At 42.9% G+C, this 18,013-nt stretch overlaps 1 protein-coding gene across 4 annotated transcripts in view; it reads left to right on the top strand.

Moving 5' to 3' along the window:
- The first annotated feature begins 11,177 nt into the window (after positions 1–11,177).
- Positions 11,178–18,013, top strand: part of LOC140736734 (calcium-activated chloride channel regulator 1-like) — a 69,907-nt gene continuing 63,071 nt past the window's right edge. For 2 of the 4 annotated variants that reach the window (XM_073062614.1, XM_073062613.1), the window contains exons 1-2: positions 11,178–11,465; positions 11,641–11,784. In XM_073062614.1, coding sequence (XP_072918715.1) covers positions 11,295–11,465; positions 11,641–11,784 — 315 coding nt within the window. In that variant the 5' untranslated portion in view covers positions 11,178–11,294. The remainder of the gene's footprint in view (positions 11,466–11,640; positions 11,785–18,013) is intronic. The other 2 variants (XM_073062616.1, XM_073062615.1) reach the window with 2 other exon arrangements.

Below are 18,013 nucleotides of genomic sequence, written 5' to 3'. Positions count from 1 at the left end.
AGAAGGAAGTCGAAGTGATAGGGGACTCAATGGTGAGGGGAACAGACAGGTGATTCTGTGGACGTGAATGAGATACCAGGATGGTATGCCAGGTGCCAGGATCAGGGACGTCTCAGATGGCGTCCACATTTTGAAGAGAGAGGGAGAGCAGCCAGATGGCTTGTTACATATTGGTATCAATGACATAGGAAGGAAAAGCAAAGAGGTCCTGAAAAGAGATTTTAGAAAGCTAGATAGAAAGCTGAGAAACAGGACCTCAAGGGTAGTAATTTCTGGATATGCTGCCTGTGCCACCCGACAGTGAGGGTAGAAAGGGGATGATCTGGCAGATAAATGCATGGCCGAGAAGCTGGTGCAGGGGGCAGGGCTTCAGGTTCTTGGATCATTGGAATCTCTTCTGGGGGCGGCATGACCTGCACAAAAGGGATGGGTTGCACCTGAACCCGAGGGGGACCAATATTCTTGCAGACAGGTTTTGTTAGATCTGTTAGGGAGGCTTTAAACTAATTTTGCAGGGGCATGGGAACTGGAGTGAAGGGACTCAGGAAAGGACGGATGGTGAAAATCAAGACAGTGTGCAGTCAGACTGTTAGGAAGGGCAGGCAACTGATGGGACATAGTCGCAGCCAACAATGTGAGTGTCAGTACATTAGGGATGCAAAATCAAAAAGGATAGCAAGTACAATACTCAAGGTGCTGTAACTCAGTGCACGGACCATAAGAAATAATGTGAATTGTTACAGATTGCCATGTATAATGTTGTGGCCATCACTGAATTGTGGCTGAAGGATGGTTGTGGTCAGGAGCTGAATGTTGAAGGTTACACGTTGTATCAGAAGGATAGGAAAGTAGGCAGAGGGGGAGGCATGGCTCTACTGGTAAAGAATGGCATCAAATCAGTAGAGAGATGTGACATAGGATCGGAAGATGTTGAAACCTTGTGGGTTGAGTTAAGGAACTGCAAGGGTAAAAGGACGTTGATGTCAGTTATATACATGCCTCCCAACAGTGGCTAGGAGGTGGACCACAGATTACAACAGGATATAGAAAAGATGTGTTAAAAGGGCAATGTTATGATAGTCATGGGAGATCTTAACATGCAGGACGATTGGGGAAATAAGGTTGGTAATGGATCTCAAGAGAGTGAGTTTGTTGAATGCCTAAGAGATGGCTTTTTAGAGCAGTTTGTAATTCAGCCTACAAGCAGTTCAGCTATACTAGATTAAGTGTTATGTAATGAACCGGAGGTGATTAGAGCACTTAAGTTAAAAGAATCCTTAGGAACCAGTGATCACAATATGATTGCATTCAACTTGTAATTGGATTGGGAGAAAGTAAAGTCTGATGTAGCAGTCTTTCAGTGGAGCAAGGGATATTACAGTGGTATGAATGAGGAGTTGGTCAAAGTTTGTAAATTGGAAGGAGCTGCTGGCAGGGATGTCAGCAGAGCAGCAATGCTGTGCACCACTGGGAAAAATTACGAATGTGCAGGACATGTGTATTCCAAAAATGAAGAAATACTCAAATAGTAAAATGTGTGGCTGACAAGGGAAGTCAAAGCCATTCTAAAATCAAAAGAAAGGGCATAGAGCAAAGCAAAAATTAGTGGGAAGATAGAGGATTGGGAAGTTTTTTAAAACCTCCAGAGACCAACTAAAAGAATCATTAGAAGGGAAAAGATGAGTTACGAAAGCAAGATTGCAAATAATATCAAAGTGGATAGTAAAAGCTTTTTCAAGTATGTAAAAAATAAAAGTGAGATTAGAATGGACATAGGACTGCTAAAAAATGAGGCAGGAGAAATAATAACAAGGAGCAAGGAGATGACAGATGACCTACAAAGTAAATAAGTATGTGCATCAGTCTTCACTGTGGAAGATACTAGCATTATGCCAGATGTTGTGGTGTGCAAAGGAAGAGAAGAGGGTGCAGTTACTATTACATGGACAAAGGTACTCAAAAAGCTGAAAGACCTAAAAGTACTTAACTCACCCGGACCAGATGAACTGCACCCCAGGGTTCAGAGAGAGGTAGCATTAGAGATTATGGTGGCATTAGCAATAATCTTTCAAAAATCATTGGATGCTGGCATGGTGCTAGAGAACTGAAAAATTACAAACGTCATTCCACTCTTGAAGAAAAGAGGAAGGCAGTAGAAAGGAAATTATAGACCAGTTAGCCAGACCTCAGTGGTTGGGGAGATGTTAGAGTCAATAGTTAAAGATGAGGTGATGGAGTATTTGGTGACATAGGACAACATAGGACAAAGTCAGCATGGTTTCCTTTAGGGAAAATCCTGCCTGAAAAACCTGCTGGAATTCTTTGAGGAGGTTATAAGTAGGATAGATAAAGGGAGGGAATGTAGTGGATGTTGTATATTTGGATTTTCAGAAGGCCTTTGACAAAGTGCCACACATGAGGCTGCTTACCAAGTTAAGAGCCCGTGGTATTTCAGGAAAGTTACTAATGTGGTTAGAGCATTGGCTCATTTGAAGAAGTCAGCAAGTGGGGATAAAAAAATCCTTGTCTGGTTGGCTGCTAGTGACTAGTGGTTTTCCGCAGGGGTCGGTATTGGGACCACTTCTTTTTATGCTGTATATAAATGATTTAGATGATAGAATAGATGACTTTGTTGCCAAGTTTGCCGATGATACAAAGATTGGTGGAGGGTCAGGTAATGTTGAGGGAACAGGTAGGATGCAGAAGGACTTAGACAGATTTTGGGATTGGGCAATAAGGTAGCAAATGAAATGCAATGTTGGAAAATGCATGGTCGTGCACTTTGGTAGTAAAAGTAAATGTGCGGATTATGTTCTAAACGGGGAGAAAATCCAAAACTCTGAGATGTAGAAGGACTTGGGAGTCCTTGTGCAGAACACCCTAAAGGTTAACTTGCAAGTTGAGTCGGTGGCGAGGAAGGCAAATGCCATGTTAGTATTCATTTCAAGAGTTCTAGAATACAAGAGCAAGGATGTGATTCTGAGGCTTTATAAGGCACTGGTGAGGCCTCACCTTGAGTATTGTAAACAGTTTTGGGCCCCTCATCTTAGAAAAGATGTGCTGGCATTGGAAAGGGTCCAGAGGCAGTTCACAAGGATGATTTCAGGCGTGAAAGGGTTATCACACAAGAAACGTTTGATGGCTCTGGGTCTGTACTCACTGGAATTCAGAAGGATGAGGGGGTTCTTATTGAAACCTTTCGAATGTTGAAAGGCCTAGATAGTGTAGATGTGGAAAGGATGTTCCCCATGGTAAGAGAGTCTTGGACAAGAGAGCACAGCCTCAAGATAGAGGGGCACCCTTTCAAGACAGAGATGCGGAGAAATTTTTTTTTCCAGTGTGTGGTGAATTTGTAAAATATGTTGCCACATGTAGCTGTTGTGGCCATGTCATTGAGTATATTTGAGGCAGAGATTGATAGGTTTTTGATTGGACATGGCATCAAAGGTTATGGGGAGAAGGCCGGGATAAGGAGGAGTAAACAAAGAATCATCCATTATTAAATGGCGGAGCAGACTCAATGGGCCAAATGGCCTAACTCTGTTCCTATGTCTTAAGGTCTTATCGCTGATATAGTGATCAGTAATAACCAAGACATTCGCAGTGTTGCTGTAATCAGGCACTTGGAGAGGAAATCCACGCATACTAAAGCAAGTGGCCCTGCATTCTGTAAATGGGATAAGGGAGTGACCCTTATAGGCAGTGTCTTCCTCTGAATACATCGAATGCACCACTTGCAGTACTCTTCAACCTTAGACTTCATCTGGGGACAGATGAACCAATCTTGTCAAACCCTAAATGACCTAAGCCATCATGAAGTGACTTCAACACAATTTTCTGATGCTTCTCAGGTAAAACCAACTGGGAGTGCCAATGCCTGTCTGGAGGTGATGTCACCTTGTATAGAACCTGGTTCCTCAGCTCCAGTTTGTTGTATTTTCTTAGCAGTAGGGGTAAGGTAGGGTGTTTCACCTTTTCATCTTGGGCTATATCTTCTTCTGCAACAGCTGACCAAACAGTACCTACACAAGTATCATCTCGCTGAGCTGCTGCCACTTCCCCAGGACTCAACATAGAAAACTGTTTCATATTCAGAGCGGTCAAGTTGCAGTAAGCTTGTGGAATGGCACAACCAGAAGGTCCCAAATGATCCACAGCTCTATCCTGCCCTGGCCTTGCCTCTGATTTCTCCGTGGCAGAGAACTGGCACATTGCTTTTACTCCAGATGCAGGAACACTCTCCCACACTCCGTTCATTTCCAGCCCTTCAGGCAAACGTTAGGACAATACATCTGCATCGATGTTCTGGCTCCCTGGCTGGTACTTCAGGCTGAAATCATAGGCAGACTATGCTGCCAACCAGTGACGGCCTGTGGAATCCAATTTCACCAAGGTCAGGATATGACAATGGATTGTTGTCAGTCCTCACCTCAAACTTGGCACCATATAGATAAACACTCAACTTTTCCACCACATCCCATTTCGATGCTAGAAATTCCAAGTTGTACGTGGGGTAGTTTTGCTCGGAGTGTAACAGACTATGGCTGACAAAAGTGACAAGCTCAATGATAAATACCCTCAATCCACAGGGATACACTGGAGCTTGGCCCCAATAAACCTTCAGGAATAGGCTTTTATACTTTAGTGTTTTCCTTGATACGTTGCTCAGAACATGTTCCCTCCAATATGTTAGGCCGTTCTCTCACTGGGTCTCTCCAAGTTTTCCTGACTTCCCCTTCTGCTTAAGTAACCATTGGTTCAATTTCTGAAGGTTTCCCCATCCTTCCCACTCCTGCTTGAAATGTCCCTCCTCACCACAGTTGTAACAGACAATACTGGTCGCTCCCCTCTTTGAGGGACCCCATTCAATAGCAGACCTCAGCTTAGTACGTCCCATCACTGGCTTTGTCTCCCGATCGGCTCTGTCATGCTTGTTGGGAACACCAGCTGATGTCAACTGAGATACCTCAGATCTAAAATCTTCCACAAAATCCTGTAAAACACCCACCTATGTGACATTAGGATCGCTTCAGCAACTGAGAGTACTAGAAAGGACTGTGTCCAGCTGACGGAGGCCTTCCGCCCCTCCATCACATTTTTGTCCCCTCTTACTTCTCTGATCAGCTCAACAAATGAGGGAGGGGGACGCATATACAAGGCATTCGTAGGCTTAAAGCAATCACGTCATGTGACTGTCGTCCATCCTTAACTGACTCACGTCAGCCGGTTGAATGTCCCCTTTATGCCAGAAGCAAAGCAGCTGCTTCTCTAGCTGATAAATGCAGGCAGAAAATTTCTCCCCCTTCTCCTGAAACATGTTCCTAAACCCCGTCAGAAGCTGCACTGGGCTTCCAGTAGTGACAAAAACACTTCCTAACACTTGTAGCCCACGGAAGTGGCCAATGGGTTCTCTGCCTTCAAGGACCTCACCACCTCACCAGCTGAACCTTTTAGACTCTCGACCAGTCGCTGCATTTTCACATTATCAGAGCACTGCAACTCATACAACATCTGAGATGTCTGCTCTGCCCAAGTCTCATATTCCTCTTGCCCCTTGGGGGTGGGCTTCACTCTCGAGAGCATTCTCAGCCTACGATAACATTGACTCTTTGCTGGTGCACTTTGCCATTTATTCACCAGGGATGTAATTTCTGATACCAACTCAGAATTTTCACTCCATGCTGAAGGAATTATTAGACCCTCCACATCAGGCAACTGCTTCTCATCACTCTGCAGAAAAGAGAGCAAACTGTTTTTAAAGTCTCTGCCCTCAGCTACAGAAGACTTGACTTCCAATCCGGCACAACTGCCGACACACCCCTTCTCCAAAAATCTGGATGGCCCATGGCCCAGCCTCTTCAGATACCCCTGTGGTACCACACAGATCCACTCCCATCACGTTGTTGCTAGTCTCAACTAAAATGACATCTTTGCCTACTGTTTGGTCAAACTGCCAATCCATGATGGTAACTTTCCTAATACTTTAACGGTAGTTAAAACCCTAATTAACAATTCACCTGGGCTGCTGATATCCACCCGAATCAGAACACAAGCCTTATTTCTTTTTATTTATTCATTTACGGGATGTGGGTGTCGTCAGCTAAGCCAGCGTTTATTGCCCATCCCTAGTTGCTCTTGAGAAGGTGGTGATGAGCTGTCTTCTTGAACCACTGCAGTCCCTGAGGTGTAGGTACACCCACAGTGCTGTTAGGGAGGGAATTCCATGATTTAGACTGAGCAACAATGAAAAAACAGTGATATGTTTCCAAGTCAGGATGGAGGGACTTGGGGGGGGGGGGGGGATTTCCAAGTGGTGGTGTTCCCAGGTATCTGCTGTTCTCGATGTTAGTGGTCATGGGTCTGGAAGGTGCTATCTTTGGAACTTTGGTATGTTGTTGCAGTGCATCTTGTAGATAGTACACACTGCTGCAGTGGTTCATTGATGGAGGGATTGGATGCTTGTGGAAGGGGTACCGAGCAAGTGGGCTGCCTTGTACTGGATAGTGTCAAGCTTCTTGACTGTTGATGGAGCTGCACTAATTCAGGCAAGGGACGAGTATTCCATTAGCCAAAGCAAAAGCAAGAGAGGGCATACAAGAAAGCCAAAGCTAGGGGAAGATAGAAGATTGGGAAGCTTTTAAAAACTTGTAGAAGGAAACTAAGAAGGTCATTAGGAAGGAAAAGATGAGTTATGAAAGGAAGCTGGTGACTAATATCAAAGAAGATATTAAAAGCTTTTTTAAGTATATAAAGGGTAAAAGAGAATTGAGGGTATATATAGGACCAATAGAAAATGATGCTGGAGATATTGTAATGAGAGATGCAGAGATGGCCGAGGAACTGAATGTGTATTTTGCATTAATCTTCACAGTGGAAGACATCTGCAGTATATTGGACATTCAAGAACATCAGGGAAGTGAAGTATGTGCAGTGAAAATTACAACTGAGAAGGTGCTCAGGAAGCTTAATGATCTGATGGTGGATAAATCTCCTGGACCTGATGGAATGCACCTTCGGGTTCTGAAGGAAGTAGCTGGAGAGATTGCGGAGACATTAACAATGATCTTTCACAAATCAATAGATTCTGGCATTGTACAGGATGACTGGAAATTGCAAATGTTATTTCGCTATTAAAGAAGGGTGGGAGGCAGAAAAAGGAAACTATAGACCTGTTAGCCTGGCATCTGTGGTTGGGAAGTTGTTGGAATTGATTGTTTGGGATGAGATTACGGAATACCTGGAGGCACATGACAAGATAGGGCAAAGCTAGCATGGTCTCCTGAAAGGAAAATCCTGTCTGACAAACCTACTGCAATCTTTTGAGGAAATTACAAAGGGTACACAAAGGAGATGGAGTAGATGTGGTGTGCTTGGATTTTCAGAAGGCCTTTGACAAGGTGCCGCTCATGAGGCTGCTTAGCAAAATAAGAGCCCATGGAATTATAGGGAAGTTACTAGCATGTGTGGAGCATTGGCTGATCAGCAGAAAACAGAGAGTGGGAATAGAGGAATCCTATTCTGGCTGGATGCCGGTTACCAGTGGAATTCCACAGGGGTCGGTGTTGGAACCATTGCTTTTTACGATGTATGTCAATGATTTGGACTATGGAATTAATGAATTTGTGGCTAAATTTGTCGATGATACAAAGACAGGTGGAGGAGCGGGTAGTGTTGAGGAAACAGAGAGCCTGCAGAGAGACTTAGATAGTTTAGGGGAATGGACAAAGAAGTGGCAAATGAAATACAATGTTGGAAAGTGGATGGTCATGCACTTTGATGGAAGAAATAAACTGGCAGACTATTAAGTAGATGGAGAGAGAATTCAAAATGCAGAGATGGAAAAGGACTTGGGAGTCCTTGTGCAGGATACCCTAAAGGTTAACCTCCAGGTTGAGTCGGTGGTGAAAAAGGCGAATGCAATGTTGGTATTCATTTCTAGAGGTGTCAAATATAAAAGTAGGACAGTGATGTTGAGGCTCTGTAAAGCAATCGTGAGACCACACTTGGAGTTCTGTGTGCAGTTTTGGGCTCTTTAGTTTAGAAAGGATATACTGACACTGGAGAGGGTTCAGAGAAGAATCACGAAAATAATTCCAAGAATGAAAGGTTTCATTGTGTGAGTAACATCTGGCAGCTCTTGAGCTGTATTCCCGGAGTTCAGGAGAATGAGTGGGGATCTCATAGAAACATTCCGAATATTAAAAGGCTGGAACAAATTAGATATGGCAAAGTTATTTCCCATGGTAGGGAAGTCTAAGACAGTACATCACAATTTCAGTATTGAAGGATGTCAATTTAGAACAGAGATGTGGAGAAATTATTGTCGTCAGAGGGTGGTAAGTCCGTGGAATTTTTTGCCATGAGAAGCTGTAGAGGCCAAGTCATTGGGTGTATTTAAGGCAGAGATTGATAGGTTCTTGATTAGCCAGGGCATCAAAGGGTATGGGGAGAAGGCAGGGGAGTGGTATGACTGGAAGAATAGGATCAGCCCATGATTGAATGGCACAGCAGTCTTGATGGGCCAAATGGCCTACTTCTGCTCCTATATCTTATGGTCCTATAGTCTTATTACACTCCTGACCTGAGCCTTGTAGATGGCTGACAGGCTTTGGGGAGTCAGGAGGTGAGGTGCACGCCACAGGATTGCTATCCTTTGACCTGCTCTGGTAACCATGGTGGTCTATGTCTAGATCAGTTCAGTTTCCTGTCACTGGTAACCCCCAGAATGTTGATAGTAGGGGATTTAGTGATGTTGATGCCACTGAATGTCAAGGGATGATGGTTAGATCCTCTCTTTTTGGAGATGGTCATTGCCTGGCATTTGTGTAGCTCAAGTATTTCTTGCCACTTGTCAGCCCAAGTTTGGATATTGTCCAAGTCCTGCTGCACTTGGGTATGAACTGCTTCACTATCTGAGGAGTCACGAATGGTGCAGCACATTGTGCAGTCATCTGTGAACATCCCCACATCTGGCCTTAGTTACCAGTAATCTTGAAATCGCACCAATGCTTAATACCTGCAGCGACCATGATCACATATCTTATTCACATTCATGGGCAATAGATTAACATAGGCATAAACATTCAAGCCACTTGATCAATTCTTAGAGCAATTACACAGTATTCAGCGATTCAAATCCAGGATGATTCCTTCACAATGAAATATCTCTGGACATCTATACAGCTGCAGCCTGTTAGCCACTTGCTAAGAGCCACTGGACTCAGCAGTGAGGAATCCACCTTTCTCAGACTCTGTATATCAAAGATCGATATGACTTGGGTCCCACCAAAAACCAACAAGTTGGATGACACCCACCCAAACCCCAACCTATGTGAATAACGTGTAAATACTGGCCCCATGCAATTGTCCGTCGGCAAGAAATAGCAGATCATACACTGCATGCAATTATAAAGGAAGTATATTTATAAATGTTAACTTAACTAAACAGTTATTAAAGAAGAAAGAAAAAAAAAGAGAAAAAACAAAAGGGCCCATCATAACTTGAGTTTAGGTGCATTCTGTCCCTTTTGGGGGGTGGGTCATACCTCCCCCCCCAGAAGAGATTCCAATGATCCAAGAATCTGAAGTCCTGCCCCCCACACCAGCTTCTCAGTCATACATTTATCTGCCAGATCATCCTGTTTCTACCCTCACTGGAGCATGGCACATTTCTGGAGTAATTCCAGAAATTATTACCCTGGGGGTCCTGCTTCTCAGCTTTCTGCCTAACTCTCTAAATTCTCTCTTCAGGACCTCATTGCTTTTCCTTCCTATGTCATTAGTTTAATATGTATCAAGACATCTGGCTGCTCTCCCACCCTTTCCAAACTGCTGTGTCCGTGATCCAAGATGTTCCTGACCCTGGCACCAGCATACCATCCTGTTCACATCCAAGGAATCTCCTGACTGTTCCTTTGACTATTGAGTCCCCTATCACTACTGCTCCCCTCTTCTCCCTCTTTCCCTTCTGCACCACAGACCCATGTTCAGTGCTAGCAACCTAATCTCTGTGGCATTCCCTGGGAGGCCATCCCCCACAGCAGTATCCAAAATGATATACTTATTATTGAGAGGAATGGCTCTGCACTAATTGTCTATTTGCCTTCTGATTTCTTCTCCTGACAGTCACACAACTACCTACCTCCTGCAACTTAGGGGTGAACACTTCCCTGTAACTCCGATCGATGACCTCCTCACTCTCCTCCACAAGCCAAAGGACATCCAGCTGCAGCTCCAGATCCCTAACATGGTCTTCGAGGAGCTTGAGCTGGATGCACTTTGTGGAGATGTAGTTCTCTGGGAGACTTTGGGTCTCCCAGAACTCCAGTATCCGGCGTGAATAATGTGGTCCAGTGGATCAGTAAATTTGCAGATGACACCATGGTTGGTGGTGTAGTGGGAGGTGAGGAAGACTATTATGACGTGCAGCAGGATCTGGACTAGCTGGGAAAATGGCCGTTGGTATTTAATGCTGACAAGTTTGAGGTCGGAACAACCAGGGTACATCTTACACGGTGCACTGTAGGACACTGAGGCGTGTGGTAGACAGAGATATCTGGGCATACTGATATATAATTCCTTGGAAGTGGCACCATGGATAGATTGTGATGTAAAGAAAGCTTTTGGTACATTGGCGCTCATAAATCAAAGTATTGAGTACAAAGTTGAGGTGTTATGTAAGTGAGGCTTAATTTGGAGCATTGTGTGCAGTTTTGTCCACCTACCTACAGGAAGGATGTAAGATTGAAAACATGCAGAGAATACTTACAATGCTTTTGCTGGGACTCGAGGACCTTGATGGGAAGAATATCGAGGTCTGGGTGCAGTTCGATGGCAGCAGGCACATTAATAGACCTGCACAGACTAGATGGGCTGATGGGCCTGCTTCTGTGTGACTCTATGTCTCTTCAACTATTTTTCTTTTATCCTTCAGGACTGTAATGTCTCCACAATATCTCCTTACACCTCATGTATTTCAGAGAGGACCCACTTTCTCTCTTCCGTCTGCAGTACATAATGTTCTTCAAATTATCAATACATTTTAAACATGAGGAAAGTATCCAGCTAAGTTGAATTTGTTATTCACAGAAGGGTTTTGTTGGATTCATTCCAAGATGAACAATTCTGGCAGCTCTGCATCTGAAGCAATTCCTTGTTATGTTAGAATTTGCTGACGTTGAATAATCGGCATGTTAGAAATTCATACCCTTTTTGTGCTGTGGATATAATTCTTCACAATTATTTTTGATTTTCTGGCAAAAGCAGAGGAAGTAAGAGGAGTGGAGTAAAAGTTAATGGCAACAATGGTTCAGCGAAAAGCTTTTCCCTTGGTGTTCAGCTACCTCCTCTGCATTTATATTGAGAGCAGTTGTGGAATACATGTGCTGGATAATGGATATAAAGACATTGTGATTGCAATTAATCCGAGTATCCCATATGATAAGAAGCTTCCTGAAAAAATCCAGGTAAGATCTAAAATGAATTCACATCTGTTGCTTTGTGTCAATGTTGTGTTGTATTACCTTGAAATTAGGATTTGATGACAGGAGGAAGAGTTAAAAGAATATGTGTCTGTAATTGCTCTGGTATCATAATTAAAATAAAAATGAGATGTTGATTTTAAACTTGTGTTTCCTTTAGGCAATGATGATTGAAGCCTCCTCCTTCCTGCATCAAGCTACCAAAAAATTGCTCTATTTTTCAGATGTTAAAATCCTTTTCCCTAAAACCTGGCCATATAACTCCAGCTTGGTTCAAAGACCAACTAATCAATCATATCAGAAGGTAAGAACAAAGAAATCAGAGAGTGATAGTAAATGGCTGTATATCAGATTGAATAATGGTAGAGAGCTAGTATCTAGTTGCCCAGGGTTCAATACTGAAATGGATGTGTTGGATAACATTTATAAATTTATGGATGAAGGAGTGGCAAAGTGTGAGAGAGTGATAATGTACACTGATGTAGATGGGCCTGCTGAATAGGCAGCAAGTTACAAGTGAAGAGAAAGACTGAGGTATATACGATATAACACCAGTAATCTGCTGTCTAATCTTTCAGAAATTAATCTGAATGAATCCTTCAGAAATCCTGATAGTTCAGTATCTAGCTCACAGATGATGTTCCCCACACCCCGAAACTCACCAGTGCCCCATTTCTGTTCTCCCTTCAACTCATCAGGATGTCAGTTTATGTGTTTGATTAAACATACTGGAATCCCTTTTCCTGGGCCTCTTTATCCTCCCTGGTGCCCCACCTCCAAAGCACCCTTTCACTGCACTGAAACCCAGTTTCTGCTCTCTCCCTTTCAACTCACCCAGTCCTGGTTTCTGCCTTCCTCCTCGTCTCACCAGGACAGTTTCATGTGATCTCTTTAAACTCAATAGCACCTCATTTCCCACTCTCCCATTAAATTCAACCAGTTCCTTTTTCCTGCGGTCCTTTTCAGCTAACTGTGCCCTCATTCCTGATCCAGATTCAGATTCAGATTTGGATTCATTTGTTTATCATTTGTACATTGAAACAGACAGTGTAACGTATTAACAATGAACACAATCTGAGGATATGCTAGGGGCAGTCTGCAAGTGTCACTCCATAATATGGCACCAACGTAGCCTACCCACAATGCTTGACAGAATATCACAGAACACAGCAAACAAAACAACACCACAACAAGCTCCTTTTTTCCCTCTCATCTACCCACGTAAATAGGCAGCTCTCCAAGGGCCGGGCTTTGACTTCCAGTTTTCTGATCCACCCTCAGTCTTCAAATTTCAGTGACAGGACCCCAAACTCCAGGCTCACCGACACACCAACCCTCGAATAGCAGAACAGACTCAATGGGCTGAATGGCCTAATTCTACTCTATACCTTATGGTCTTCAATATTGTTTATAGTAATTCTTCAGTACATGAGTGAAAAGGAGAGCAAAATGATCGTTATTTCAGATTTGACAAAGCATATAACAATTCAATGAACACAAAATAGAATAAATATAATTGTAAAAGTAATGCTATAAAAGACACAGTAGAAATAAAGTGCATTGTGGGGGGTGTTGAGGGATGCTTACAGGCTGAGGAAAGGAGTGGCTGATGTGTGTGTAATGGTGGTTTGGGGTAGAGGTGTGAGTTTAATGGGTGGAGGTATTGATTAGCCTGATAGCTTGGAGGGAAGTAATTGATTTTATATCAGATTTCCCAAAATATTTGGGATTACAAATCATCAAATACCTTCTTAGATGAAACAAAAGATACTCTGTCATGAATAGTTAGTGATATCAAAATGAGATAAATTTTGCCTTAAAGCATGTTGATCTAATCTTTGCATTGTACTCTGGAGACAAGTCTGGAAGTCATTTGATGTTTCTTTGTCCATTTAGTTTGTTCCTGTTCACAGTAAGAGAGCCTGGCATTTAAGCATTCATTGTTGATGAATCATAGAGTTATACACTCAGAAACAGATCCACAAGTTTGTCCAGGCTCTCCGTCAAGAACTCAGTTATAGTAACCCCACTTACAGAGACTAGGTCCATGGCAATGCAGACATTCATCAGATACATTTTAAATATTACAAGAGTACAGTAGTCTTTTGGTTTCCCTATCTACACCTCTCTGTAATCTACACCTGCTCCTCTTCCCACCTCATCATTCACTGCTTGTGATGTGGCTTCTAACATTGGTGAAAGCAAGATTCAAGGTTCAAAATTGTTTATTGGCATTCTTCAATACACCAGTGTAAAGGAGAATGAACTGATTGTTACTGCTGATCCAATGCGGTGAAAAAAATCCTAATAAGCAGAATGAATACAATAAACCCCCAAAACGCAATAAATATACTGTAAGTATAAAAGTAATCCTATAAAGTACAATGTACAAGTAACTGTTTGAGTGTGGCCACATATACATAAGAACAGCTTGTACTGTAAACATAGTCTGATTGTATATACGTAAAGTGATGCTAGGTGCAGGAAACTTTCCACATGAGGTGACCCTAATAGTAAAGAAGATGGGAGATCGTCTTTCCTGTCTGATAGGAGATAGGACAGGTGGTAGGATTGAAATAAGCTGCAGAAGGATGTAAACTTAGTCAGCTCCATCATGACTTGCAGCATCTAGGACATCTTCAGGGGGTGATGCTTCAAAAAGCTGGCATCTATCATTAAGGACCACCATCACCCAGAACATGATCTCTTCTCATTACCACCAACAGGGAGGACTACAGGAGCCTGAAGCAATGTACTGCTGCTGCTTAACAAATTTTGTGACGTATGCCGGTGATATTAAACCTGATTCTGATTCCACCTCTTTGACCTCTTACCGTAAGGTAGAAGGTAACAGTGTAAGAACAAGGACTGTCAGGCTGGGTAACAGCTTCTTCCCCCAGGCTGTGAGACTTCTGCAGGTCAGACAGCATCAATGAGAGACTACTAAACCTGATTTTGATTCTGAAGTGGTAAAGTGACAGAGTGAATCTTGGCAAGAGGAACTCATCTCAGTAGCAGCAGGGCTACCAGGAACACTGTGAATTTGACTGTGTCAGTGTAAATATGAGATGTAGAGTGTAAGTGTAAAATGGCAGTGCATGGGGGTGTTGAAGGCTACTGAGGAGCTGGGCAGAGGCATGGCTAAAGTGGATGTCAAAAGCACGAGAAATTTTGTAGATGCTGGAAATCCAGAACATCACACAAAAACTGCTGGAGGAACCCTGCAGGTCTGGCAGCAACAACGGAAATAAACAAACAGTTGATGTTTTGGGCTGAAGTCTTTCTTCAGGACTGGACAGGAAGGGGGAAGATGCCAGAATAAAAAGATGGGGAGAGGGGAAGGAGGATAGAGAGAAGGTGATAGGTAAAGCCAGGTGGATAGGAAAGGGAAAGGGCTGGAAAGGAAGGAATCTGATAGGAGAAAGGGGAGGAGGATGGAGCCCAGAGGGAAGTGTGGTTGTTCCCATCAATAATAAGTATATCATTTTGGATACTGTTGGTGGGGATGACCTACCAGGGACGAGTTGCAGTGGATGTGTCTCTGGCATTGAGACTGGACCCTCAGCTCAGAAGGGAAGGAGGGAAAGGAGGAGAGCAGTAGTGATAGGGGATTCGATATTTAGGGGGATAGATAAGAGGTTCTGTGCAAGAGGTCGAGAATCCCAGATGGTCTGTTGCCTCCCTGGTGCTAGGGTCCACGATATCTCGGATTGAGTTCTCAGTATTCTCAAGAGAGAGGGTGAGCAGCCGAATGTCGTGGTCCATGTAGGGACCAATGACATCGGTAGAAAGAGTGAGGAGGTCCTGAAAGGTGAGTTTAGGGAGTTAGGCGCCAAGTTAAAGGACAGGACCTCCAAGATAGCAATCTCAGGATTGCTACCAGTGCCACGTGCAGGCGGGTTTAGAAATAGTAAGATAGTGCAGATCAACACGTGGCTGAAGACATGGTGCAGGAGGGAAGGCATCAGATTTATAGATAATTGGGCAGTTTTCCGGGGAAGGTAGGACCTGTTCCAGTGGGACGGTTTACATCTGAACTGGAGAGGAACAAATATTCTTGCAGGTAGGTTTGCTAGAGAGGCTCCAGTGGATTTAAACTAGATACAAGGGGGGAGGGGAACCAGAGTGTAGGAACAGATGCACGGGAGAAGGAAGAACAAGAAAATAGTAAAGTTGTTTGCACCGTTAGAGATGAACAGAGAGTAAGAGGTGGAGAATTTCTTAAATACATTTATTTTAATGCTAGGAGCATTGTAAGAAAGGTGGATGAGCTTAGAGCATGGATTGATACCTGGAAATATGATGTTGTAGCTATTAGTGAAACATGGTTGCAGGAGGGGTGTGATTGGCAACTAAATATTCCTGGATTTTGTTGCTTCAGGTGTGATAGAATTGGAAGGACAGTAGGAGGTAGTGTTGCATTGCTTGTCAGAGAAAATATTACAGCGGTGCTCTGGCAGGATAGAGGGCTCATTTACGGAAGCTATTTGGGTGGAATTGAGGAATGGGAAAGGTGTAGTAACACTTATAGGGGTGTATTATAGACCACCTAATGGAGCAAGAATTGGAGGAGCAAATTTGTAAAGAGATAGAAGATATTTGTAGTAAGCACAGGGATGTGATTGTTGGAGATTTTAATTTTCCACACATAGACTGGGAAGCCCATACTGTAAAAGGGCTGGATGGTTTGGAGTTTGTAAAATGTGTGCAGGATAGTTTTTTGCAGCAATACATAGAGGTACCAACTAGAGAAGGGGCAGTTTTGGATCTCCTGTTAGAGAATGAGATAGGTCAGGTGACAGAGGTATGTGTTGGGGAGCACTTCGGGTCCAGTGATCACAATGCCATTAGTTTCAATATAATTATGGAGAAGGATAGGACTGGACCCAGGGTTGAGATTTTTGATTGGAGAAAGGCTAACTTTGAGGAGATGCAAAAGAATTGGGACAGTTTATTTTATGGGAAGGATGTAATGGAGAAATGGAGGTCATTTAAGGGTGAAATTTTGAGGGTACAGAATCTTTATGTTCCTGTTAGGTTGAAAGGAAAGGTTAAAAGTTTGAGCGAGCCATGGTTTTCAAGGGATATTTGAAACTTGGTTCCGAAAAAGAGAGATATCTACAATAAATATAGGCAGCATGGAGTTAATGCGGTGCTCGAGGAATATAAAGAATGTACAAAGAATCTTAAAGAAATTAGAAAAGCTAAAAGATGATAAGAGGTTGCTTTGGGAAGTAAGGTGAAAATAAATCCAAAGGGTTTCTACAGTTATATTAATAGCAAAAGGACAGTGAGGGATAAAATTGGTCTCTTAGAGAATCAGAGTGGACTGCTATGTGTGGAGCCAAAAGAGATTGGGGAAATTTTGAACAATTTCTATTCTTCGGTATTCACTAAGGGGAAGGATATTGAATTGTGTAAGGTAAGGGAAACACGTAGGGAAGTTATGGAAACTATGATGATTAAAGAGGAGGAAATACTGGTGCTTTAAAGGAGTATAAAAGTGGATAAATCTCCAGATCCTGACAGGATATCCCTAGGAGCTTGAGGGATGTTAGTGAAGAAATAGCAGGGGCTCTGACAGAAATATTTCAAATGTCATTAGAAACAGGGATGGTGCTGGAGGATTCGCGTATTGCTCATGTTGTTTCATTGTTTAAAAAGGGTTCTAAGAGTAAACCTAGCAATTATAGGCCGGTAAGTTTGACATCAGTGGTGGGTAAATTAATGGAAAGTATTCTTAGAGATGGTATATTTAATTATCTGGATAGACAGGGTCTGATTAGGAACAGTCAACCTGGATTTGTGTGTGGAAGGTCATGTTTGACAAATCTTATTGAATTTTTTGAAGAGGTTACTAGGAAAGTGGACAAGGGTAAAGCAGTGGATGTTGTCTATATGGACTTCAGTAAGGCGTTTGACAAGGTTCCGCACGGAAGGTTAGTTAGGAAGGTTCAGTCGTTAGGTATTAATATTGAAGTAGTAAAATGGATTCAACAGTGGCTGGAGGGGAGATGCCAGAGAATCATGGTGTGCCTCAGGGATCTGTACTGGGTCCAATGTTGTTTGTCATATACATTAATGATCTGGATGATGGGGTGGTAAATTGGATTAGTAAGTATTAAGTCTGTCAAACTTGTTTTTTAGAAAAGGTTTCAGCTTTTTCGAGGGAATTGAACCACTTTTCTTCGCCTGCAGAAGAGGTAACTTTTAGCCGACAACGATCTTTCAAAGTCGGTTTAAACCCTTTACGGTAGAGATCTTTCATCATATATTGGAATTTCATGCGTGCCTTGTAAACAGCCGGTGGATAGTCTTGGACAATTCGGAGTTTTTGATTTTTAAATTCGAGAATTCCAATATTCCTGGCTTCACAAAAGTATAAAATCTTTAGTTTGAAGATTAAGAAAGCGAATTAAAACGGGTCTTGGAGTATTAGAGATCGGATTAGTTGAGGCTCGATGCGCACGTTGAATAGCCTCTGGAGTTAACAGCGCAGTCGGGAAAAGTTCTTTCAGCATGTTGGTAAAAAA

The sequence above is a fragment of the Hemitrygon akajei genome, chromosome 12 (genome assembly GCF_048418815.1).
Source record: "Hemitrygon akajei chromosome 12, sHemAka1.3, whole genome shotgun sequence".
NCBI classification, from domain to species: domain Eukaryota; kingdom Metazoa; phylum Chordata; class Chondrichthyes; order Myliobatiformes; family Dasyatidae; genus Hemitrygon; species Hemitrygon akajei.
The sequence above is the reverse complement of the archived record's forward strand: the minus strand, read 5'-3'. Positions and strand labels throughout refer to the sequence as shown.